Source organism: Aethalodelphis obliquidens, unplaced genomic scaffold (assembly GCF_003676395.1).
Source record: "Aethalodelphis obliquidens isolate GAN/ISIS:26980383/991018 unplaced genomic scaffold, ASM367639v1 scaffold38, whole genome shotgun sequence".
In the NCBI taxonomy this organism is placed as follows: Eukaryota; Metazoa; Chordata; class Mammalia; order Artiodactyla; family Delphinidae; genus Aethalodelphis; species Aethalodelphis obliquidens.
Window position 1 is genome coordinate 11,479,154 of NW_020837982.1, and position 27,361 is coordinate 11,506,514.

A 27,361-nucleotide genomic window follows, 5' to 3' on the forward strand; every position below is an offset into this window, starting at 1 on the left:
TTGGCTGCATTGGGTCTTCATTGCTGCGCACGGGCTTTCTCTAGTTGCGGCGAGCGGGGTTTACTCTTTGTTGCGGTGCCTGGGCTTCTCATGGCGGTAGCTTCTCTTGCTGCGGAGCACGGGCTCTAGGCGCGCCCGTGGGCTCAGTAGTTGTGGCACATGGGCTCAGTAGTTGTGGCTTGCGGGCTCTACAGCACAGGCTCAGTAGCTGTGGCACACAGGCTTAGCTGCTCCACGGCATGTGGGATCTTCCTGGACCAGGGCTCAAACCCATGTCCCCTGTGTTGGCAGGTGGATTCTTAACCACTGTGCCACCAGGGAAGCCTCTATTTTAGTCTTTTTAAACACTGTTGGGAATAACTGATGAATAATGATGAATCAATGCCAAGGATGATGAAATAGCAAAATGTTACAAAATACAGAAAAAAATAAGATCACTAAAACCCTTAATTTTTCTTAGCTTTATAAAATGGCCCAAAGGACTCATATGGTAATTATGAGAGAAAATGAGTTTTATGGTATTTTTAAAATAAGTCATTTTTGTTCTTGTTTTGTGGAAGACCCTTAAGAAACAATAAAGTTCAAACCTATCAGTCCTTACAAATCATTAGAACTGCTCCAAAAAAACCCCTCAAAAACTAAAATCAGGTCCTGATGTTATAATGAGGATTAGAATTCTTTACAAATTTTAAACAGCTGTATCATCTATACACTATTTCATTAATAAAAAATCACTATTTTAAGAGAGTAGTCAAGACAAAGTAGTAGACAAAGTAGACAAAGTAGTCAAGACTTCAAAGCTGCCAACACAACTGCTCAGATACTTTTTCAAACTTCTCACTTTAACCCTGCAGAAAGGTTAATCAAAATCATGTCATATCACCTAATTCTTACTGAATATTTCACTTAAAAATTCATTATATAGTAATAGAAACGTTCAGCTTTCAATAACTTGTCTAATTTATTATGTATTTATCTGCATGCTGTTTAAGCTTTCAACTTCTTATACTATTTCCTATTCCCTTTTCTTTGCCACTCTACATTAGAAGTTCAAAATTCATTGAACAAAAGAAATTATTTGGGCAAAAGGACAAAGTTATCACACTGGTAATGTTGAACACTATCCATTTTATATTTGGTGAACTTATTTTTCCTTTACTTCATGAGAAAATATAAACTAAAAAAGGAAGTTAGATTCAAAGGAGAAAAAAAAAAAAACAAACTAAAATTTTTTAGTTCTTCTGAACTAAAAACATGGGCTTCTGAACAGGTAACCTAAAAAGAAATGTCCCCAAATAATTTAGACATGTGATCACTTACCTGGATAAACAAAGTCACCAACATACAACATCTAATTTGCTCATCAGTTCCCTAGCCAAATCGGTTCCCTTTCCTTTTTATAACTGGCATCCGTAGTTGCTCTAACCATTACAGCTAGTGCCAGAGAAATATCTTTTGGCTAAAGGAAAAGCGCCAGGCAAAAAACTAATGAAAAAAGAGGATGGAATGAGAAAGCCTACATGTGGAAGAAGGCAGAGTGGACTGGGGGTGTCCCTCTGGCCCTGTCCTGACCCCAAAAGAAACCAGTAACTGAAAACAACCTACTCAGTAACTAATAAATCTTGGTTCTATTTTTAAAACACTTTAACAAAACAAAAAAACCTTATAAAGTTGAAAATTATCAACTCTCCATGCTAAGTGATACTCATGTTCAGCTATTTTACGAGATCTACCCAAGTATCAATACTTTGACAAGAGAAAAAAGCAAAATTTCTGAACCAAAAGGAAATACTTTACTGAATATCCCCCAAATGGTCTAGGATTTAAATATTCCCCTTAATGTTGAACATCCTGGCAAATTAGGTAAGAGGCAGGCCAGGGGATGTGAAATCACTTCAGTGTTAGTCTTGGGGTGGGGTCAGAGGAGAAAATAAAATATATAGGTTGAAAAGCTTTTCCGTCACATACATAATAAATACTCTTTCAGAATTAACGTTTTTATTAACATACAAATCTAAAGTGGAAAAGAAGCAGAGTTTTACTTTTAAATGGGTTGGGTCCTCTCATCTTTTAGACATGATGTGAAGAAACTTGTGGTGAAGATGCCCACACTGTATTTGATTCCCATATAGGTCAGATTATGGTACTCAGAATATTCAACCAGGATTTCGCCAATAAAAACAAAAACAAAGGAAAAGCAAAAAAAAAGGACAAGTACATTATGTGTTAATGATAGAGGATGCATTTTGATGCCAGGCACATTGCTTCCCAATCCAAGGACAACTAAGACAGCATGTTACTGCAAGAGTCTGAACAGCAAAGATGGCCAGAATCCTCTCTCTTATGTAAAACAGAAACTAAAGAATTTCACTCAAAAGATGCAATAGGACAACCTGGATATTTTGATAGTCAAGAAAATAAGAAGAAAATTATCTTACTTAAAGAATTTTATGCCTTCTGAATCGACATTGGCTTTCTGGAACTTTTTCGGTGGGTGGTTAAGACGTATCCATAGTTATTAAATCTAGAGTGTTAGCAACTTACTGCAGGGACAATGCAGGTTTGTTTCATGCTCTGAAAATACTTTCCCCCTTCCTAATTTGGTATTTAAAGTTGTCATAAGATCTGTAATTTACCTGAAAACATGTTAGTATAGATAGCGTGCTATGGATGTGTATTAGTTTGCTCCAGGAAATATCTCCACTCTGGAAGCAGCTATTTGCCCTAAATGGGAAAACCCATTCGGGAAGTAATTAGTTAGGATTTAATCCCAAGGCCAGATGGCTATTGTAAATGCTTCAACTATCTTAATCTCCAGATTACACCAGAAGCTTTGTTAATTAGTAAAATGAGTTTTCTTGTGAACTAAGTGGCCCTGTTACTTAGTGTAACGGATGTTAAGAAATTCCTGGGGAAAAATGAGTGACATTAATAGCCATGGACTGATTGGAAATACACAGATGTCTGCCAGCCAGTCTGGTGTGGGCCGGGTGTCAAGGCTGCAGCGAGCCCCAGGGGCTGCCGGGTTGGGAGGGCAGCCGTGGATCTGGAGGATGGGAGTTGCGTGGTGCAGACCACGTTCTGTGTCTGATACTGTCACATTTGCCTCGGTAAATCTTTACAGAAAGGCTCAGTGAGACAACACAAGACAGAGCAGCAACTGTGTTCAATTTACCCACAAAATTGATTCTGGTGCCTGCTCGGATAATACACGTGAGGGCGCAGAATTCTGACTCACTTTCATTGTAACCTGGTAGCCAAGGGGTAGGGAGGCACCTGGAGGCTTTATCTAGCTTCAAAAATTAGAGGCTAATTAGCTACCACAAGGTACGTAAAACGTAATTGCTAAATTGGCTTAAATCTTTGCAAAGGAAAAAAAAATAGAAGAAATAAAGGAAAAGATTTGTGCAGATATGGTAAGTGATCCCTACTAAAACTTTCTAAGATGAGATGTATCTGCTGATACGATCATTTTGAAATGGAACTCCATTTCTAAAGTTTCATTACAAGACATTCATTTTACATAAATCTCCTCCATCTGGAACGCATTTCACTTGTCCATAAACAGAGAGCTGGACTAATTGTGAACGATTATTTTCATAAGGGCAATGCTCTCCTAAAGAATCCCCTTCAATACAAACCATGAGCTAGTCACCTTTGAAAGAAAAGATATTCTTCAGGAAAGTACTTGTCTATATCAGATCAAAGAAATGGAAACAAATGGATTCTAAAATTTAGAGTTTATAGTTTCTAATATTTTCACTGCAGGCATGTGTCTTGTAAATAATGACCACACGGAATTCCACTGTACACACAACTCATCTTTTAACGTCACGTCACTCTTTCGGTCCGACGTCCAACCCCAATCCCAGCCCCAACCCCAGGCTGGCCTGGCTGTGGGGCCAGCAGCTCCCAGGCACCTTCTGCCCACACTTCTAAAACTGGGGCATACGCACTATGGAAAACAGGGTGGAGGTTCCTTAAAAAGGTAAAAATAGTTACCATATGATCCAGCAATCCCACTCCTGGGTATATATACGGAAAAGACGAAAACTCTAGTTTGAAAAGATACGTGCATCCCAATGTTCACAGCAGCCCTATTTACAGTAGCTAAGACAAGGAAGCAACCTAAGTGTCCAGCAACATATGAATGAATAAAAAGATGTGGTACATATGTATACAACAGAATACTACTCATCCATAAAAAAGAATGAAACATTGCCATTTGCAGCAACATGGATGGACCCAGAGATTATCATACTGAGCGAAGTAAGTCAGAGAGAGAAAGACACATTACACGATGTTGCTTATATGTGGAACTAAAAAATAATACAAATGAATTTATTTACAAAACAGAAACAGACTCACAGAAATAGAAAACAAACTTACGGTTACCAAAAGGGAAGGGTGGGGAGGGATAAATTAGGAGTATGGGACTAACAGATACACACTACTACATATAAAACAGATAAGCAACAAGGATTTACTGTATAGCACAGGGAACGATATTCAATATCTTGTAATAACCTATAATGGAAAAGAATATGAAAAAAATGTGTAACTGAATCACTTTGCTGTACACCTGAAACTAACATGATATTGTAAATCAACTATGCTTCAATTAAAAAAAAAACCAAAAAACTGGGGCATGCGTATTCTCAGAGAGCCTGGCACGTGCAACACTCCCTGAGCTCAACTGTACATGATGGCATGTCATCAAAAACACATTAAAGGTAAAACTCAACTGAAGGTGAGCTCTGTGAGGCTGCAGACCTTTGTTTTGTGCACTGATATATTCCCAGGGCATAGAAGAGTGTCAAGTGCTTAGTGGGTAACCACGCTGTAACAATGGATTCCATAAATACATATACCTACTATGTACTTACACGTGGCAGGCAGAGGCAACTAAGGATCCAGAGAGCAATGTGGATGGGGTCCCTACCGCCAGAGATCCTACATGCTAGCAGGAGAGAGATCACAGATGAGCAGAGTGCCGACTACAGACTGTGCTACAAGGGAAATCAGCAGGAGACCGGGATAGAGGATATAGAGGAAACCTCCTCAGACCAGGTTTGAGACGAACAAGGAGTTTAAGGAAGGGAGAAGGAGAAACGTGGACAGATGTGAAATACGTCCTGGAGGTGGAACCACAAAATTCACTCCTGGCTTGGACATGGGCCCTGAGAAAAAGGCTCAGTCAAGGATGATTCCTAGGTATTTTGTTTTTCTAGGTTTTGTTGTTTTTAAGTTTAAGCAACTGGGTACTTGATGGTACCATTTACTGACGTCAGACTTAAAAAAAGAAATTTTGAACGAAGAAAAAAAGTTCCATTTGTTAATTCAAGAAATCCATTAGACATCCAGTGGAGATAACAAGCAAGCAGCACAGTGCCTGGCAAAGGATAGGTGCTTAACAGTTAACTGAAATGCACAACAAAAAATCTAAATTAATAAAATTTAATTTAAAAATGAGCCTACACTGGCTACTCTCTAACCCCCTGAGAAACAGTGTTGGCAACACCCACAGGAAACTGCTAAAGGGTGTTTTAACTGAACATGAGTCAGTCAACGGAACTAATTACTTCACTATTCTTTATGGACCTGCTAAGATCAAGTTCTTGTTGTACTGTGCAGTTAATGCCTTATGGTAATAGTAGCTGGCTACTAAACTCTTTAAAAAAATACTGTACGTATCAATATAAAGTTGACTTTCTAAGAATTAAAGCCCAAAGTCAATATTAAAGATATGTTTGTTTCTTGGTTGAATGAATAGCTAAGAATACTGCCTTAATCAAAAATCTTTTCTAAACAGATTAGCTTTTATACTACAAAGCTACAGTAATCAAGACAGTATGGTATTGGCATAAAAACAGAAATATAGATCAATGGTACCGGATAGAAAGCCCAGAGATAAACCCATGCACCTACGGTCACCTAATCTATGACAAAGGAGGCAAGAATATACAATGCAGAAAAGACAGTCTCTTCAATAAGCGAGGCAGTGGAAAACTGAACAGCTACATGTAAAAGAATGAAATTAGAACACTCCCTAACACCATACACAAAAATAAACTCAAAATGGATTAAAGACCTAAATGTAACACCTGATACTGTAAAACTCTTAGAGGAAAACTATTCTTTGACATAAATCACAGCAAGATCTTTTTTGACCCACCTCCTAGAGTAATGAAAATAAAAACAAAAATAAACAAGTGGGACCTAATTAAACTTAAAAGCTTTTGCACAGCAAAGGAAAACATAAACAAGACAAAAAGACAACATTCAGAATGGGAGAAAATTTCGCAAATGAAGCAACTGACAAAGGATTGATCCCCAAAATATATAAAACAGCTCATGCAGCTCAATATCAAAAAAACCCCAAACAACCCCATCCAAAAATGGGCAGAAGACCTAAATAGACATTTCTCCAAAGAAGACATACACATGGCCAAGAGGCACATGAAAAGATGCTCAACATCACTAATTACTAGAGAAATGCAAATCAAAACTACAATGAGGTATCACCTCACACCTGTCAAAATGGCCATCATCAAAAAATCTACAAACAATAAATGCTGGAGAGGGTGTGGAGAAAAGGGAACCCTCTTGCACTGTTGGTGGGAATGTAAATTGATACAGCCACTATGGAGAACAGTATGGAGGTTCCTCAAAAAACTAAAAATAGGGCTTCCCTGGTGGCACAGTGGTTGAGAGTCCGCCTGCCGATGCAGGGGACACAGGTTCGTGCCCCGGTCCGGGAAGATCCCACATGCCGCGGACCGGCTGGGCCCATGAGCCATGGCCGCTGAGCCTGCGCTCCGCAACGGGAGAGGCCACAACAGTGAGAGGCCTGCATATCGCAAAAACAACCAAAAAAAACAACTAAAAATAGAACTACCATATGAATGAAATTAGAACACTCCCTAACACCATACACAAAAATAAACTCAAAATGGATTAAAGACCTAAATGTAAGGCCAGACACTATAAAACTCTTAGGGGAAAACATAGGCAGAACACTCTATGACATAAATCACAGCAAGATCCTTTTTGACCCACCTCCTCAAGAAATGGAAATAAAAACAAACAAATGGGACCTAATGAAACTTAAAAGCTTTTGCACAGCTAAGGAAAACATAAACAAGACGAAAAAACAACCCTCAGAATGGGAGAAAATATTTGCAAATGAAGCAACTGACAAAGGATTAATCTCCAAAATTTACAAGCAGCTCATGCAGCTCAATATCAAAAAAACAAACAACCCAATCCAAAAATGGGCAGAAGACCTAAATAGACATTTCTCCAAAGAAGATATACAGATTGCCAACAAACACATGAAAGGATGCTCAACATCACTAACCATTAGAGAAATGCAAATCAAAACTACAGTGAGGTATCACCTCACACCTGTCAAAATGGCCATCATCAAAAAATCCACAGGGGCTTCCCTGGTGGCGCAGTGGTTGGCAGTCTGCCTGCCGATGCAGGGGACACGGGTTCGGGCCCTGGTCTGGGAGGATCCCACATGCCGCGGAGCGACTAAGCCCGTGAGCCACAACTACTGAGCCTGCGCGTCTGGAGCCTGTGCTCCACAACGGGAGAGGCCGTGACAGTGAGAGGCCTGCGCACCGCGATGAAGAGTGGCCCCCGCTCTCTGCAACTGGAGAAAGCCCTCAAAAAAAAAAAAAAAAAAAAAAAAAAATCCACAAACAATAAATGCTGGAGAGGGTGTGGAGAAAAGGGAACCCTCTTGCACTGTTGGCGGGAATGTAAATTGGTACAGCCACTATGGAGAACAGTACGGAGGTTCCTTAAAAGACTAAAAATAGAACTAGTATATGACCCAGCCATCCCACTACTGGGCATATACCCTGAGAAAACCATAATTCAAAAAGACACATCCACTCCAATGATCATTGCAGCAGTATTTACAATAGCCAGGACATGGAAACAAGTGTCCATCAACAGAGGAGTGGATAAAGAAGATGTGGTACATATATACAATGGAATATTACTCAGCCATAAAAAGGAACGAAATTGGGTCATTTGTAGAGATGTGGTTGGTCCTAGAGTCTGTCACACAGCGTGACGTAAGTCAGAAAGAGAAAAACAAATATCGTATATTAACGCATATATGTGGAGTCTAGAAAAATGGTACAGATGAACCTATTTGCAGGGCAGGAATAGAGACACAGACGTAGAGAACAGACATGTGGACACAGGGGCATAAGGGGAGGGTGGGACGAATTGGGAGATTAGGATTGACATATATACACTACCATGTGTAAAATGGATAGCTAGTGGGAACCTGCTGTATAGCGCAGGGAGCTCAGCTCAGTGCTCTGTGATGACCTAGATGGGTGGGATGGGGGTGGAGGTGGGAGGGAGGTCCAAGAGGGATGGGATATATGTATGCCTATGGCTGATTCACTTCATCGTGCAGCAGGAACTAACACAGCGTTGTGAAGCAATTATACTCCAAAAAAAAAAAAAAAGATTAGCTTTTACTATATTAGATTGAGCATACTTAATGATGATTATTCAGTAGTACAGCACTTTGGAAGGTGGAACCTCAGCTGAATCAGGGTTTGTTGAGAATTCACACTGAATGGGTGATTCTTGCTAGAATCAATCTTGCTAGGAAACAATCTAAGAAATTCTTCCCACCAGTAGAATGTAAAAGAAGTTCCCACCAGAATTATTTTATCAGCCTTTGGAACAGGATGCGTCAATAACAAGCATTAAGGAGACTTAAGTATAGTAATTGCTCTGCAAATGAATTTCAAAAAGTGATCAGCTTAATTTAGACTACAAGTTAAAGGAACGAACTAGAGCAGAGTTTCTCAACCTCCATATAACTGACATTTGGGGATAATTCTGTTGTGGGGCCTGTCCTGTACATTGTAGGATGTTTAGCAACATCCCTGGCCTCCACCCACAAGACGTCAAACGTGGGATCCCCAGGGGACCCCAAAATGAGAACCAGCGATCTAGAGTCATGCAAATTACGGATTGTAACCTACATACGTCAATATGGAAATCTAATGATCTCTGGTAGCCAACTTCCAAGATGGCCTCAGTAACCCCTACCTTCTGGTACTCGGGTCACCTGCTCTGGGGGATGCCGGCTGCCATGTCGTGAGCAAGCGTCATGTGGCAGAGAGGCCACTGAGGTGTGGAACTGAGGCTTCTTGCCAAAAGCTACCCAAGTAAGCTGGGAAGCTCCTCCAGCCTCAGCAGGCGTTCAGATGCCTCGGCGCTAGCCAATCACACAGTAATGACGACCTCACGGGAGACCACGGGCCAGAACCAGCACTCAGAAACGCTGAGACGATAAACGTTTTACGTCACTAGGTCTCAGGGGAATTTGTTACATAGCAACACGTCTGTCTGTCCCAAACACAAAAACCTCAGTAGATGAATCTTTACCACTTAGTAACAGAATCACTACATTCTTTACCAAAGGACACACAGGACTGCTTAGTAGCAATTTATCTTTTCTAGGCAAAAATGAGACAAATGGGTACAAAAGTGTTTTTCTTGAATTTAGAGTGTGGTTTGGGGGGGGTGGGCTAGAAATCAGAATAGACTGGTAACTTGATTTATGTGGTAAAAGAAAACATTTTCCACTAAGAAGTCCTTGAAAATCTTCACGGAGATTCACATACCAAAGCTGGTAGCTCACTGTGTCTCCCGTCCCAGGACACAGCCACTAAACACAGGGCTTTCAGGAGGAAGAATTCCAGATCTAATTGTGGCTCCAGCTCAGTGCTGACGGTCCACAGAATGATAGAAACTCACAAAGCAGCTCCGTTTCCCCAGAGCCAAAAGTCACAGCCATGCTTCCTACTGACACGGGCACATTTGTTATCCCACTTTGTACAGAAAAAGCTAGAATAATTACTAAATGAACTTGGATTAAGCAAATCTTCAGATTTTATCTTACTGGGAATAAACAATATTCCAAGCAAACAGTCCCATACTTCTTACATAACTTGGCTAAAGTCTCTTGCACTTAAACTACCTCTGAGGGTGTTACGGGCTGAATCGTCCCCCCACCCCCAAATCCATATGTTGAAGTTCTAACCTCTAGTAGCTCAGAGCATGACTGTGTTTAAAGAAAGGGTCTTCACAGATGTAATTAAGCTAAAATGAGGTCACTAGGGTGGGCCGGATCCAATATGACTGGGGTCTTATGAGAGAAGAACGGACACAGACACATGCAGAGGGAAGAGCACGTGAATTCACAGGAGACGGCCGTCCACAAGCCAAGGAGAGAGGCCTCGGAAGAAACCAACCCTGCCAACACCTTGATCCCAGACTTCCTCCAATTGTGAGAAAATACATGTCTATTGTTTAAGCCACCCAGTCTGTGGTGCTCTGTTTTGGCGGCCCGGGCAAAGGCATACAGAGGGTTATCTAGCTACCTTTGTATTTCCTGGGTCCTCTGTGATCTGGTGGCATCTCCTAATCACAGAAACCACATCGTCAGGAGATTAACGTGCGGACCCAGAGTAAAGAATGTCACAGTGAACCCGATTTCCAGAAACTGCCCATCAAGGGATTGTTAGAATTGAAGTCTCTGATTCTGGCCTTCTTAACTTTAACCAAGACGTCTAATATCAGAGAAGGGAGGAAAAACATAGAATTAACTCGAATTACTTAAGTAGAAATAACAGAAGTTGAATGATTTGCTATTAAAGTGTCGACTCTAAGCAGCTGGAAAGGGGAGGGCTGTGTCCCGTAAGTCACACTGAGCCGGCTGTCACTCAGGATAACGTCCCCAGACTAGGCGTGCAAGCCGGTCGGGCTGACGAAGAAAGTAAAGCTTTCAGCGAATTAAGGAAGTCGAACGGCTGAGAGGAAATTTTTGAGGAGACAAAATGTGAGGGACAAATTATTCTGAGGTCCACACCCCATAGAAATGGTAATGTACGAAAAGAACAATTTACCACATCCAATTCCAACTTCGCCTGTTGAGTGTTCACTGTGCCTGGCTCTGTGTTAAGTATTCAGCACGCATCTCATTTAATCTCCACGCCAACCTCATAATTACATATCGTCCCCAATCAAACACGAAGAAATAAGTTCAGAGAGGTTATATAATTATACATCCACAGAATAATACATAACTATCTATAATAAACATATGATTAAAATTACTTTCCCATTTGTTTTGCTTTTTAAAATGTGACTTCTAGGAAAATGTTAATTACACGTGACTTGCATCGTATTTCTGTTGGACAGCCCTGTTCCCTACTACATCTGTTAGGAAGGAAAGTACTTGATTTGCTTAATCATGGTAGACATTCAACTAGAAGTCTGAGGAATGAAAAGTTTCTGGTGCTTTTAAACTTACAAAACGAGATGAGTTATCATTTTTCACAGTCTTTGCGTTTCCAAATGATTCCAGGATTGGATTTGCTTGCAAAAGCTGCCGTTCAAGTTCCCCCTAAAAGACATTACACACACACACACACACACACACACACACACACACACACACACACAAATAAAAGCAAATATATGTTAATCTAACATGTCTACTCCAGTCCTCAGGGAAAAAAAAAAAACAAAGCAAAACCAAACACTGCCTCTTTTGCTCAGTATTTTCATTTTATTTGCCATCCAGCAAACTTTGTTGTTGGCTTCTTACCTTGGTCTTATGGGCTCTGCTAAAGGAAAAAATTAGCATCTATCATGTGCTCACAAGGAGAAGAAAATGTCACATTGCACAGTGATGGTAAATTTAAGGACGGGGCACATAAATTAAGTGGAGAATTTTTAAAATAAAGCCAGCTGGTTTTCATGAAATGAAATTTAGCATGATACTTCAATTAAGGACATATTAATACTTATACTCCTGCTTATTTCTACTTTGCCTCGTTCCAAAGATTTAAGGCAGCAAATTCTAATAATTTCCACTGTACTGGTAATAAGACTTGCCATTTTTCCAAGGGTTTCACATAACATCTTAATGATGTAGACAGGGCAATGTCCTCATCTCCGGTTTCAGAGACGACAAAGATGGCGATGCTCCTGAATTCTTGCACATAGTTAAAAAGCTAAGTTTACTGTATTTGGTATAATGGTCATTACTTATATGCAAATTAAGCTATAAAACAGATTTTACAAACAAAATACGTTAAGTATATATATGCTTTAATCATGAAACACAACAGAAGGCTGCATGGGGAAGCATGAGGCATTTCTGTATCCCTGGAATGTAATTTCAGAATTACACTGTAGGACTTAAATAAATCTGCTCTTTCCAAACACAAATCTTACCCCTGTATTTTAAAATACCCACAGTACACTAGACCTCAAGAAAGGATAAAAACTGCTAGCTACTGTGATGCTCTAAGCAAAAACAGAGTACAAGGAAGCTCACATAAGATTTTAAAATTAATGGCCACCTGCCCTGTGACGTATTACACTACCATCGACTCCAAAATCGGGAACAGACCTATGCCACACGTGCAGTCTCGGCATCTGACCCAGGTGTGGTTCCCTCCAATGAAAGGGTAGGAAATGTTCCTGAAGCACGTGACACAGTGAGGCGCTGCAGTGTTACACGTCTACTCTGGAGCATTTATGTGGACTGTCCCATTGTCTGGATTCTTTTCCCAGGTTTTATCTATAGTCTACTATTGTGTTCAACTGAAACCAGCCAGGAACCAGTCCTGCCATGTGAATGTCATACGTGGCATCAACTCCCATTCCTGGCTTTAGATAATATGCTCCCTGTATGGGGGATCTTCCCGTTTATGGACTTCAAGACACCAGACTACTTCTGATGTAAATTTTCTAAACGCTACATGCTATCAGAGTTTCTTAAACATGGTGTCCTGAACCAACGTTAATGGCTGACAGTCATCACTACGAACAGCAGCCGTTGTGCTGTGACGCAGAAGCACAGCCTCCCCTGGAGGTTAGCGGCCACGGCCATCACTGCGCCTGTGCTAGCATCTCACAAAGCTCTCGGTGCACTGGCACCGCAGTAACGATTTGGGCTCTAGAATCCCTTAACCTCACTCAATCTGTGTGATCGGGGCGTAGAAACTGTCAGAAAAACCCGGACTTGATAAGTGGGGCACTGCCTTTACCTGACACTCCTACGGTTAGATCAAGGAGTCAGAATACAGATTCCTTAAAATTACACACTATCCTACCAAATCATAATAAAAATACTTTCAATAGTAATCTACCTTTAAAATATTTTCCTAACTTGGAGGTAGAACAAATATTATATACATTTTAATATTCCCTAGACACGGCTCCAAGAACCCTGGGTCAAGTTTATAGATTCTTTTCTCCTTTGCGTGTGTATGCGCACGTGTGTGTGTACACGCACGTGTGTGCATGGGATCCACTGATCCTGGTTCCATTCTTTCTTCTCTTGGCTTAAAGGCACCGGCTCTATACCCTACACGAGGTTAGTCAGTATCACGCCAAAATGATGCTCTGTGAACGTTTGCTGAATGGATGGTAATCAGCGGTCCGAAGACATTCTAGCAGTATTTGGGGAGGGGATGGTGGTGAGCCAGAGGTGGAAGTAAGATTTGGGTTAAGGGTCCTCGTAATCACTGTCATAACCACAGGCCTGGGTCCCTGCTTTGAAGGACACAACATTAACAGGAATGTGGTGGTACTTCTCTTCCAATGGATTTTTGACATCATTGAGACCAAGTAAAGATCTCAAAAACTCATAAATGAATCACAAAGAGCTTGACACAGAGCTAATATCATAAAACACACAAAAATGATCTTTAAGAAATTACCACGAAAATTTGACCATTTCTGCCTTGAATAATTTCACATTTAGATAAACAGGGCTAACAGCTCTCAACCAAATTATGAAGCCATTTACAAACCATCAGGGGACAGTGACTAAGTGCTAACCTCTCTGCTGGGACTCGGATGGGCAATGTCCCTTTTCTATTCTATACAGTAATGAGAAATGTCACTTGCGAATGTGGGGAAAAGAAATCAGCATTAGCTATTTAAATGAGTTTTAAAGTTCTAAGTATTTAGAATGATACGATGCTTTAAAGGTTTACCAATCGTGATGAAAACTATACCCTTGTGTTTATTACACAGTGTATTATATACACTTGCTATATGATAGATATAGGATGAGTTTTAAATTGGTTAAAAAAAAAATTATATATATACATACACCTCTTTCAAAACTCCAGTTCAGCCAGCAAGGGGACTCGGGCTGGACTCTTGCTGCACCTGTAGGCCTGATGGGCAAAGCTGCAGGTGTCCCACTGACCGCAGAGTACGGTTGGAAGCTGGCGGCAGCAGTCAATCGCCATGTTTAGAACCAGACTCTCATCTCGAGTGGCAGGCTCTAGTTTCTGTGCTTGTTACCTGCTATCTATCACCTTTTTGTCTTAGTTCAAGGCAGTTTAGACCAGTAGATAAGAGTCATCCGGAAGCTGCCATCTAGAGGTGGATGACTTAGGAGTCAGTGGGCAGGTGGGCTGGCTTGAAGGGGTCATTCCCCGGGGATGGTCCAGTCTAAGAAATTAGTCATCCTCAAACCTGCTCTGAAATCGTACCACGTCCAGGCTTTGGAGTGGCCCTGAACACTGTGCCAGACATCGAGGGTCTGTAACAGGGACCTACGATGAGGGAATATGGGCACTGGAGCTGTACTTGCTGTTGGCCGGGGCATTAAGCCAAACGAGGACTCATTTTGTTATGGTAAGTAAAAGTTGAGAGGTAAATGGTTTACTTCTTAAATACTGTGACCTTAACTTTGAAAATTTATTTCTTACATTTGTTCCTATTTCTATAATGAAGTTATAAGGTAAACATAAAAAAAATCGGTCACTTCGCACTGCTAGGATGGCCTTAATAAAAAGACAATGACAAGTGTTGCCCAGGATATGGAGAAACTGGCCCCCTCAAACACTGCGGGGAATGTAAAGTGGTGCAGCCTCTATGGAAAAGTTGGGCAGCTCCTCAAAATGTTAAACAGAAAATTACCACAATCCAGCAATTCCACTCCTAGGTATACACCCAAGAGAACTGAAAATGTATGGCTACGTGAAAACTTATATATTGCAGCATCATTCGTATTGGTGCCAAAGTGGAAACAATCCAAATGGCCATCAACTGGTGAAGGGATAAACAGAACGTGACAAATTTAATAGAACAGGTTATTATTTGGCCACAAAAAGGAATGCAGCACTTACACAAGCTCCAGCATGGATGAACCTTGAAAACATTATGCACAGTGAGAACCACATATTATATGATTCCGTTCGTATAAAATACCCCGAATAGGCAGATTCAGAGAGACAGGAAGTAGATGAGGGATTTCCAGGGGCTGGGGGAACATGGAAGGTGATTCCTAATAGGTATACGGTTTCTTTTGGGGGTGATGAAAATGTTCTAAAATTGATTGTAGTGATAATTGCATAACTCTGGGAATACACTGAAAAAAAAAAAAACCCACTGACCTGTACACTTTAAAGGAGTGAATTTTATGGGACATGAATTTAAATCTTAATAGAGTTATTTAAAAAAAAGAATGAGCAAAGAGACAAAGACTCACAAAATCAGGAGCCTACAAATGCCTTCCACTTTGTTTTTACAATTTATACTGCTGTTTAGTGATAAAATGCTAGCAATTGACACAAACTCTTCCTGGGAATCTGAGTTTTGCCAATAAAGGTCAACATAAATTTGGAAACCAGTGATATTAAACCCAGAGAAACACTGCCTTTGCAAAGTATAACCATTACTTTGCGGCAGTCATCCTCAAAATGGGGCGAGGAAGGCATGCCTGCGGGCGCCCGGGAAGGGCAGGGGGTGTGGGGAGAGAAGTAAGTTCTCGACTCAACCCTCTCCAGGGTGTGAGCAGTCCCTATGCTCAGGAGTATCTCATATTCCTCAGGTGCGCTGGGGAAGAAAAAGTAATTGAGAACCAGCAGTCTTCTCATGTTTCTAAAAACATGGCACAGCTACTACTTGACTAGCTTCAACATAACCTTGGGGAAAGCAGCATGGAAGATTCTGCGCAGAGTGCGAACATGCAACAAGACATGCAAATCGGTAATGACAGTGCAGCACGGCCCAGAGAAGCTGTCGCCTCGCCTTCTTGGAGGATACCTGCTTACGGGGGTTCATTTGACTCAAAGTAAAATCTAGGGGTAGGCATGCTACTCACACACCACAGGGATCCGCTCTGTAGTTTAAGATGACATCGAAACAAAATGTTAACAATGATGATTTATGTAATCCACAGAGGATTTGGAAAAACGAAATCTGTACGTTAACTATTTAACACTATTTTGCTAGTGATCTAAGTACATATTAAAGGGTCATTTAGCATGTACTCTAAAACACAAAGAAAAGCTGGTTGCTGGTCTAGAGATTCCTTCTTTAACTGGCAAAGAAGCCTTTAAATATCATATAGGATAATGATTATTTCATTCATCCTCCCAATGCATTATCACTGGTCTGGTCTACAGCTAAAAGCAAAAGGACATCCTGGGCCTTCATAGGTATAGTACAGCTTTAGTGTCTGAGAATTTCTTAAGAATTCTAAAAAAGATATCTGAACGTCTCAGTATCTGGGACTATTCCTTTAGATGTTTCTGATCGTTTATGTTAAGAGATTGTTTTCATAACACGATCGTTTCTTGCTTTATGCTAGCTTTGCACCACTATGCTTGTGGAAGACACACCAGAACCGTTCCAGTGCGAGGGAATGGGCTGTCCAAGTACAGACGTCCCATTCTATCCAAGGCATCTGGCTCAGCTCCGCCCTCCCTCTCTTGCCAAGTAGCAGGAAATGCTCCGGTCCATGGTTTGTTCACTGCTATGCTCTGCGGAGCTAAAAGGCGGGCACCTGACAATTAGGGAGAATAACATTCCTCTGCTACTTGCCCTGGATAAAGAAAATCCTAAATTTATGTATTAAATACAACGAGGCTTTGGGGTTAAAACACTTACCAGGCCCTACAAGGTTAACAGATCAGAATTTTTTTTAAGTTGCAACTTTTCGAGCTGCAGCCCCCAAATTCAAAATTTAACGTGTGGCATAAAGTTAGGTTTCCACCTGTTTAGGGAGCATTAAAGTAATTCCACCTGGTAACTGACACGTGAAACCCTAAGTTTACAGGCTTCATGAACGTATGATTCAATGTCATGATGAAAGGGTAAATAAATATTAAAATTCCTCTAGAAAACAAAGGTAAAGCAAACGGGCATGCTGCTTCTCAGGAAAGAATAAGCCTCAAAGCAACACAATTTCAAAACTCAATATTTTGTTCATAGGAGACGTTGCTCAGAACTAATGGTATCTGTTTCTAGTAGAGATTCAATCCAAAGACAGAAATTAGTGCAAACACTCATGACTTAAGAAGCATAAAGAAAAGCACTTGCCTGGTGTTTCACTGGTTTAGGTGATTCCTGCTGCTCGTTACAAACAGATAAATGCAAACGTTAGCGAGTTTGGGTCTTTTCCTAGCGGTAAAGCCACATCCAAAGCACAAAGTCAATGTGCGGTTTAGAACCGTGAAAGCTGGTACGCCTGGCATCTCTCAGGGAGTGTTAACTACTACTTCTCATACCTACAGATTAAGGATAACTGACGTTTACATTCTCACCCCTTTTCTATCATCAATTCTCCCCCAATTTCTATCCTCCCCTCGGGCTGCTGTGGGTGGTAGCTCTGTAGGTTCAGGAAGAAGCGCTGAAAATATCTGAGGATCAAATCTTTTGGTGGAAACGAAGAAGCCTTCCTAAGCACTGCTCATCCATGTTTAACAATCCCCACCACAGCTTTGTAAGAAATTAGGCTTCGAGTTACAACCGTAATTCCAGTTTGCCCTGGTGGAATCGCTAGTTACTAACAATTTCCTGATGCCCTAGCTCCCTCCTTGCTGCGTGGGGAGTGGCGGAGACAAGGGACCTGTCAATTACAGCAGCACACTGAGGACGCTTGCTTTCTGATTCTTGTTTCTGAAATTACAGAAGAATAAATCTAAGGGTTTGAAAAAACAACAGCAGAACAAACACTTACAGGAATATTATGGTCCTTTCGTCCTTTGTGTGAAGAAGCGACATGAGCAAGGTACTGAATGACTTTCTTAGTATTTTCTGTCTTCCCGGCACCCGATTCACCCCTGGAAGAAATATTAACACAGGCTGCTTTACGGAAAGCACAGCACACACATTCCCAAACTATAATCGACAAAATTAAACTGAGTTGGAACAAGAATTAGTAGAAAGTAAAAAGAGAATAGGTAGGGAAGAAGAAGAAAAAAAAACTATCACCAATAGTTGGAAAATTATTATTTTTAAATGGCATAAATTAACCCAAATATTATTTTGGTAGATGCCGGTAAGGGGACAGAGGAAAGTGTTCACAACGATTTTTTTTTTTCCCTTGGAATTGGGGGCTCCTCCAGAGAAGTGAAGTTTATTAGAATGTTTGTGAAGCAATGCCTCAGCGCCAGAAACACATCCAGCACTGGAAACAGAATTCCTAAAACAGTTAAGTTAAGGCAATTTAATCTGAAGGAGCTGAGTGAACTCTGGGATGTCCGCGGATTACTGACAGCATCTTCAAGGCCACTAGACGCCCTCTTGGCTCATCCCTCAGACCAGGCTGACGGTGGTTCTCTCCCCTAGACCCACACAGCACCTTGTACATACCTCATACACACATCTTCACAGTGATCACCAGCCTCACCCGAGGTAAGGACAAGGCCCCATGCGTTTGCTGATTTGTATGTTTGTGTAGTTTCTTGTTTTTTGTTTTTTGTTTTTTTGCGGTATGCGGGCCTCTCACCGTTGTGGCCTCTCCCGTTGCGGAGCACAGGCTCCGGACGCGCAGGCTCAGCGGCCATGGCTCACGGCCCCAGCCGCTCCGCGGCATGTGGGATCCTCCCGGACTGGGGCACGAACCCGTGTCCCCTGCATCGGCAGGCGGACTCTCAACCACTGTGCCACCAGGGAAGCCCTGTGTAGTTTCTTTTTAATCCACGTAACCTTGTGCAGTGTTGACACACAGCCAGGATGTAATTTGTAGAGAAAATGAAGGAATACTACGAATTTTGTTATGAACTGGGACAAATGCTATCGCTTCCTATGTTTTCTATTTTCAAACGAGGCTGGCACATTTCAAAGGTTGCTTTTTATTTCTACTCAGTACTAAGCTTGAAATTCAGGCAAGCTGCTAGCATACAGTGTGATCCTTGAATTATGGCCTCTCTGATCAAATACCTGAGGTTCCCCAAGACCCTGGCAAAGCAAACCTACCTGGACAACGAATAAAATCTCAATTTGGATTAAAATGAAAAACTGTAATATATAATTAATTTTCTAAAAATCAACAACAAAAACACCCCAGGAACTCAAGAATGTTATTATACACACGGCCAACTAGTGATCCTCTACGCCTCTTTTATTTAAGGCTTAAAAATCTATTTTTTCGAACTCTGACCCTTTCTTGAAATTGTACTTGGAATTGTACTATCTGAACCGTCCCCAACATGAGTCCTTTAGGTTTCCTGGTTGCATTACCTCCCTAACTCTCTGCACCCAAACACCACCGAGGTGTTGGGCAAAAGGGTCCTATTGATCACTTAGTTGTATGGCTTTGAGTAAGGAAATTAACTTCTCTGGAAATGGACATCATCATTGGTAAAATGTAGGGATAGGATTAGACCCTTTCCCGCTCCAAGATTTGATGATTCTAGATACAACCCACTTACTGGTGTCTAAGAATATTTTACATATTAAGCTTATTAACCACCATCTACTGTTGTATTAACAACTGTCCCCCCTTCTTTGTTTTGCCATCTAAGTCTACTCTTAGGTACTCCAATCCACCAAACCTTCTATTAAGGTTTCTGCCTGCTATTCAGGCTTAGAAAGGCCTTTCCTGCACTAACATTATATCCATCTGTATTTTCATTTCTATATCATCTATATTATTAAAACCATCTATATTTTCTTCCAAGACTTTGATGGTTTCACCTTTTACAACTAAGTCTTTAAGTAATTTGAAAGAAAAAAAACGTATGGCCTGAGGTCAAGATTGAATCTCATTTTCCCCTCAAATGATTCAGTCCACATCCCAACATCAATGGTTGACCAAGACACTGATTACCCAGCGATCTGAAATGTTATCTTTACCCTACACTTATGACTTATTCCAAAGCCAGTACCACACTGCAGTAGTTTGGAAGTATGACTAACCAGAGCACCCATCACTGTCTTTAAAAAATAAATCAAGTAGTCTCTGAGGTTAATTTTTTTCAGATAAACTTCAAATAATTTTGTTCTGCTATACCCCTCTCCCATCTCCTCCCGCCCGCCACCCCCATAAAAATAGTCAGACAAAATTTTGAGTTAAATAATACACCTGCTATTTTTAAGAGAAATGATGGCTTCATCTCTGTCTCAGTTAAATTCTGTATTTCTCTAGGTTCAAAACAGGCAAGGACCATGTTTGTCTTATTCACCTTTTAAGTCACAGTGCCTAGCATAGCAGGTACTTGCTGAAATCTGTTAAATAAATGAATATACGTCCTACACAAATTTATTTCTAAGCTCTATTTAATAATTTTTTGTTCCTGTTATTAATTTCACCACCATTACATTTTCTACCTGGCTACCGTTGGTACATAATGATCTTCGTTCATTCATTTATTCAACACATATTTGCAAATCATCTTCTATGTGTCAGGCATCCTTTTAAGTGCTAGATAGAGCTGTGGACAGGGTCCTTGTGCAGCTCAAGATCAGCAGAGACTTAAAGTAAACAAGAAAAACAAATGGGATAATTACATGTGAGAGAGGCGACGAAGGGAACAAGGAGGCGGCTGAAAGGGAAAAGGCAGAAAAGCAAAGGACAACTCCCTGGAGATACCATGGCGGGAAGGAGCCTCCTGAAAGGTGAGCAGGACCAGGCAAGAGAGGGCCTGGGGCAGAGCATCCAGGGGGATGGGAAGACAAATGCAAAGGCCTCAAAACACAAAAAAGCTCGGTATAGGGCTTTCCTGGTGGCGCAGTGGTTGGGAGTCCGCCTGCCGGTGCAGGGGACGCAGGTTCGTGCCCCGGTCCGGGAAGATCCCACATGCCGCGGAGCGGCCGGGCCCGTGAGCCATGGCCGCTGAGCCTGCGCGTCGGGAGCCTGTTGCTCTGCAACGGGAGGGGCCACAGCGGTGAGAGGCCCGCTAACCGGTGGCCGGAGTGCAGGATTTAGATAAATAACTAGCAAGACAGACAGTGGCAGTACCTCCTGCCGAGGTGGGAAGGGGTGGATGTGATGTACCCTGGAGCCATGGGAAAGAATCTGGATTTTATTCATGTGTCATTTGGTAAGAGCTATGATGTCGGTTTTCTTTGTTTTGTTCTTAACTTTATTCAAAATGCCTAGTGTTTCAAGCTAAGCATGATGTTGGCTGTTGGTTTCAAACATAATTTTTCATTATATTAAGAAATGAGCCTCATAGAGCCTGGGGATGACTTGTCTTGAAAACAGCTGTGATTGGTACCCGTCAGCGTGGTTCGCCTCTGAGGTTTCTCAGCTAACCCCTCTCAACTGGACATGCTTCAGTGTGTCCTGGAAGCATTTTTTGCCCCCATCTGTCACACTTACTTGGCTGTACTTGACAACCACCTATGAACTCTGCTACATTTTCCATATTTCAGGTCTAAGGTACCTCTGGCTAATAGAAAATATTGCTTCAAAGACAGATGTATTCCAATACCTTACGGCTGAGGTCCCAAGAGGGGAGACAGCTTTATACTCTCACCTCAAAATGGGGATAATAGCTTCTGACACGTAAGGTTATTGTGAAGGAAAAAGATACAGTCCATCTAAAGCTTATAATTAGTAGTCAGTAAACATTACCCATTATTGTCCACTCAGCTGTTCACCCACCACATAGGAGGGAATTTGAATTACTAAACTCTCTATAGTGTTAGTAAAGTGGTTAAGAAGTGGGCCATGGTGTCCTGGTGACCTACTTAGATTCAAATCCCATCTACCACTTCCTAGCTTATGGGGCTTTGGGCAAGTTACTGGGCTCTCTGAGCCTCAGTTTATACTCCTTTAAAATGAGATCCGGTTACTTCAAAGGACTGAGATAATGCATGTAAACAGCACAGCATGGCACCCAGCCAGAAGTTTCTCCATAAATGTCAGTAGTGGTAACAACTATGACAATGGTCAACAGTGATGATAAAGAAATTGACAGAAGTAAAAAGGTGATAACCTCTGATTTGACTATGAAAGACGTGGCAGGATCAAAGGAATATAATTCTTAGAAAAGTTTTTTTTAAGGGGAAATGGCACATCTGTCCCAGATGGAAAAGGGGGAAATAAAGCAGCTTGAACAAAAGTAAATGGGCAGAGCTCCCCTGGGGGCGCAGTGGTTAAGAATCCGCCTGCCAATGCAGGGGACACGGGTTCGAGCCCTGGTCCAGGAAGACCCCACAGGCTGCGGAGCAACTAAGCCCGTGCACCACAACGACCGAAGCCCACGCACCTAGAGCCCGTGCTCTGCAACAAGAGAAGCCACGGCAATGAGAAGCCCGCGCGCCGCAACGAAGACCCAACGCAGCCAAAAATAAATAAATATATTTTTTTAAAAAAGTAAACGGTCAAGGGAACCACAAAGCAAGCTCAGCAGACTCCTCTTGAAGAAAATGAGGAGAATCCTCAAAGGTAACAACAGGCCAAGCCCTCAAAGAGTGAAGAAGACAAAGGGAATCTGACCTCATTTCCACCAACGAGACAAGATCTACCAATGCAGTAGTTCTATACTGTAAAGGACTGCTTGTTTCATCGCTGGTCTCTGGGGCACAAGTGCAAGGTTAACGGGAGAACAGAGCAAGCAGCCTGCTGGGTGGGGTGCCCTGTTGTCTGTTGCAGCACACACAGGATGTAAAAGATCAGGAGTTTCTAACCTGAAGGGGTTTGTGTTCTCTAGAGAGATCTGTGGCTTTCACTGGCTTCTCAAAGCAATGTGCGATCCAAACAATAACATAAAAAACCACAGTGGTGAGAAGCACTGATGCAGACGGTTAACGCATGATCAGTTCCGAGATCTTTCTCCGAATCCCTTCTGGACTGTGGGTATCTCCCCAAAGAGAACCCTCCTTTCCCAGATCTTAATTGGTTTTGTTCTTATTCTCTCTGGCTATTTGGAACAGCAAATCCAGTCTAGCTTCAAAAACACTCTTTGCCTGAAGTTCTTGCTTTAGGTAATCTCAATTAGAAAAATACATATTTTACATAAACATATAAATATACATATATATATATATAGCACTACTCAGTGACTTCCTACAGTTTCAAAACTCCGTTCTATTAGAAAGCAGCTTACTAGGAAGATCGAGACAGACTTGGGTTCAAGTCTTCTATTAAACACTAATACCAGCTAGTGTCAGCCGTGGTATGTGAATGGAGATGACAGGGGTATTGCAAAGACCCATGGAGATAACATTTGCAAAGATGTTCGTTCCTTTTGCTGCAACATTTGCCTGGAACATTTTAGACTTCTATTTACAAGTTGATTTGCATACTCGTTCCCCATAATATAGCTATCACTGAGATGCAGCCACAATGATCTAAAACCCCCCATGTTTTAAGACTTGAGGACACATAAAGCAAAGAGTCATTAGAAAAGCAAACTGAGGTCTAGAGAAGCTCACTGTCTGACTTAGGGTCATGGTAGAACTGGGACAAACCCCAAAAAACAAAACAAAAAAACCTATCCAACAACACAATGGTTTTCTAACTACAACACACTTTTTGTTGCCTTCGCTATTTTTTTTAAGACTATTTTTTTTAGAGCAATTTTAGGTTTACAGCACGATCGAGAGGAAGGTACAGAGAGTTCCCTTGTAACCCCTGCACCCCCGCACACAGCCTCCTCTGTGATCAACATCGGTCACCAGAGTGGTACATTTTTTTACGTAGGATGAGCCCTAAGTTCATAGTTTACATTAGGGTTCACCCTGGGTGTTCTGTGGGGTCTGGACAAGTGTATAATGCCTTGTATCTACTATTACAGTATCACACAGAATATTTTCACTTCCCTAAAAATCCTCTGTGCTCTGCCTATTCAACTCCCCTCCGCCCCCCACTCCCCTGGCAACCACCGATCTATTGATGCTTACTATCTTCATGGTTTTGCCTTTTCCAGAATGTCATCTAGCTGGACTCATACGGTATGTAGCCTTCTCAGATTGGCTTCTTTCACTTAGTGATGTGCACTTAGGGCTCCTCCATGTCTTTTCATAGCTTGATAGCTCATTTCTTTTTAGCACTGAATAATACTCCGTTGTCTGGATGTACCACAGTTTATTTATCCATTTACCTACTGAAGGACATCCTGGTTGCTTCCGAGTTTTGACAATTATGAACAAAGCTGCTATAAACTTTCAAGTGCAGGTTTTGGTGTAGATATAAGTTTTTAATCCTTTGGGAAAATACCAAGCTGCCTGATTGCTGGATCGTATCGTAAGAGTACGTTTAGTTTTGTAAGAAACCGCCAACCTGTCTTCAAAAGTGGCTGCGCCATTCTGCATTCCCACCAGCAGCTAGTGAGGGTTCCTGTTGCTTCACATCTTCAGCAGCATTCGATGCTGACAGTGTTCCAGATTTTGGCCAGTCTAGCAGGTGTGTAGTGGTGACATGATGTGGAACATCTTTTCAGGTGCTCCTTTGCCATCTGTGTATCTTCTTTGGTGTCTGCTAAGGTCTTGGGACCATTCTTTAATTGGGTTGTTTTCCTACAGTTGAGTCTTTTAAGAGTTCTCTGCATATTTTGGATAACAGTCCTTTACCAGTCGTGTCTGGCGTATCTTCTTGATCTCTTGACATTGTCTTTTGCAGAGCAGAAGTTTTTAATTTTAATGAAGTCTAGCTTATCAATTATTTCTTTCATAGATGTCTTTGGTTTTGTACCACAAAAGGCATTACCACACCCAAGGTCATCTGGGTTTTCTCTTATGTTATCTTCTAGAAGTTTTATGGTTTTTCATTTTACACTTAGGTCTCTGATCCATTTTGAGTTCATTTTTGTGAAGGGTATAAGATCTGTGTCTAGATTCTTTTTTTTCTTTTTGCACGTGGATGTCCCGTTCTTCCAGCATCGTTTGTTAAAGAGACAATCTTTGCTCCATCGTATTGCCTTTGATCCTTTGTCAAGATCAGATGACTACATTTATGGGGTCTATTTCAAGGTTGCCTTAGCTATTTAATCAATTCTATCGATTTGGGTAACTTAAAACTTTTCAGGTATGTTACTTATAGCAAGAATCAACTAACTGTTTGAAATCCAGGATGGCTTATCATTACCACTTAATGTAATATTTGTATAGGACATAAAATTCCTTAACAACAACAAAAAATCTACTGTCACATCCTGATAGAAGACTGATATGAAGCAACCATTGTTTTATAATACAATTGTTACATTATATACAAACACACTTAAAAGGAGAAAAACTAGAGTTAACCAGCAGTTAGAGTCATAAAATGTAAGCAGAGTATTCTTTAAAAGGGGGCTTAGAGAACAGAGTAACTTCTTCACCAAGGGTGACTGTGAATTTTAATTATAATGAGAAGGGAAGTCAACATAAGGATTACACTCTTAACAGGATTTCACTTCCAATTACATTGGGTGCTCTCCCATGATCAAGGAAGTCCTTGCCGGGATACTAGAATAAAGGATCCAAGCCACCTGCTTGGTCATAAGTGGGAGAGCTCACACTGCCTGGCCTGAGTCTGCAGAAGTAAAGGCTAGTTGGGGAGCTGTACGCAGATGAGGCCAGAGGGTAATTTACAAGTTCATCCTTTTGGGGGAAAAGTAAATTAGAGAGTAAATGACTAAAAAAGTAGAGCTTAAACAGGAGCTGTCAAACTACTTAAGTACTGGTTTTTTTAAAAAATGGTGCTTCCAAATGTATTTTCTCTTTGTGATACCTTTGCAAACATAGGTACTTAATATAAAATAACTACTAAATAAAACTGACTAGTTATTCTCATACAGAAATCTTAATTAGCTCAGCTGTGTACTAAACTTAAGAAGACCTGGGCTTCCCTGGTGGCGCAGTGGTTGAGAGTCCGCCTGCCGATGCAGGGGACACGGGTTCGTGCCCCGGTCCGGGAAGATCCCACATGCTGCGGAGCGGCTGGGCCCGTGAGCCATGGCCGCTGAGCCTGCGCTCCGCAACAGGAGAGGCCGCAACAGTGAGAGGCCCGTGTACCGCGGGGGGGGGCGGAAAGAAGACCCAGGTCACATACTCCTAGAGTTCTTTATTTGGTGGATCCTCAAAGGCACCAGGGAACATATCATATTTTCTTAAGTCTGGGATACCTTGTTTAACATTTTCATATTTCTCAAGTCACAATGTAGCTTGTAATAGATATAAGCATGAAAAGCTATTTGTGATTAAATATCATAACCGGTAGATTATTATAGAATTACTAAGAATTAAAATATGGTGAGGCTAAAAGAAGTGAGGGTAGGAATTGGCTGGATACAGGAGGAAACTTTCTGGGGTGATCATAAAGGCAATGTTCTCTACCTTGATAGGGGTTTACGTTACACAAATAACTCAGCACTTATATACTTCAGATCTGTGCATTTCATTATATGTAAATTTTATCTCAAAAGATAAAGATGTAAATATCGGACTTTAGTTAACATTATGTATGAAGTATTTAGGGGGGAGTGTGCTGACGTTTACAAATGCATCAGATGAAGGGATTAACAGCCCATCAAAGTGGTTTTCAGTTTAAACTGAAAACTATCTAAACAATCAGCGGCCACGGAAAGGAATGCCATCTCACCTTAAGCAGAGCCTCCTGAAAATACAGCTGCCACGGGACCCCCATCCCAGGGAGTTTCCGGATTGGGAGAAGAAGTCTGACCCTTAGCACCAGGAAGTGCAAATTCAGCTGTCCACTGGCATCATAAAGCCTGATAGAACCCTCCATACTTTCCCCCAGAAGGCCTAAGCCTCCTACAGCACTCCTCCTTTTATTAAATTTAGTATTTAAGCCTTTTATTTCTGGTTTTCAGCAAGTTACTCATCACTGAGCACTCCCACACGCATGCGCGAATACACCCTCGTCTTTCCTCGTGTTTGTCTGTTGTCAATTTGCAGACACCCAACAACAGGACCCAAGCTGGAAAAGTTTTCCTCCCAACACAAACAATAAAATGGATTGATAGATGGATAGAGCAATGAACAGATCAATATATAATAAAGCGGAGGCTTCCCTGGTGGCGCAGTGGTTGGGAGTCCGCCTGCCGATGCAGGGACACGGGTTCGTGCCCCCGTCCGGGACGATCCCACATGCCACGGAGCA

The 27,361-nt window shown here is 41.5% G+C and overlaps 1 protein-coding gene across 5 annotated transcripts in view; it reads right to left on the reverse strand.

Annotated features, from left to right (window-relative positions):
• Positions 1–27,361, reverse strand: part of MYH10 (myosin heavy chain 10) — a 135,060-nt gene that overhangs the window by 66,544 nt on the left and 41,155 nt on the right. For all 5 annotated transcript variants that reach the window (XM_027131025.1, XM_027131020.1, XM_027131023.1 and 2 more), the window contains exons 5-6: positions 18,044–18,146; positions 11,360–11,452 (exon numbers count right to left, since the gene is read on the reverse strand). In XM_027131025.1, coding sequence (XP_026986826.1) covers positions 11,360–11,452; positions 18,044–18,146 — 196 coding nt within the window. The remainder of the gene's footprint in view (positions 1–11,359; positions 11,453–18,043; positions 18,147–27,361) is intronic.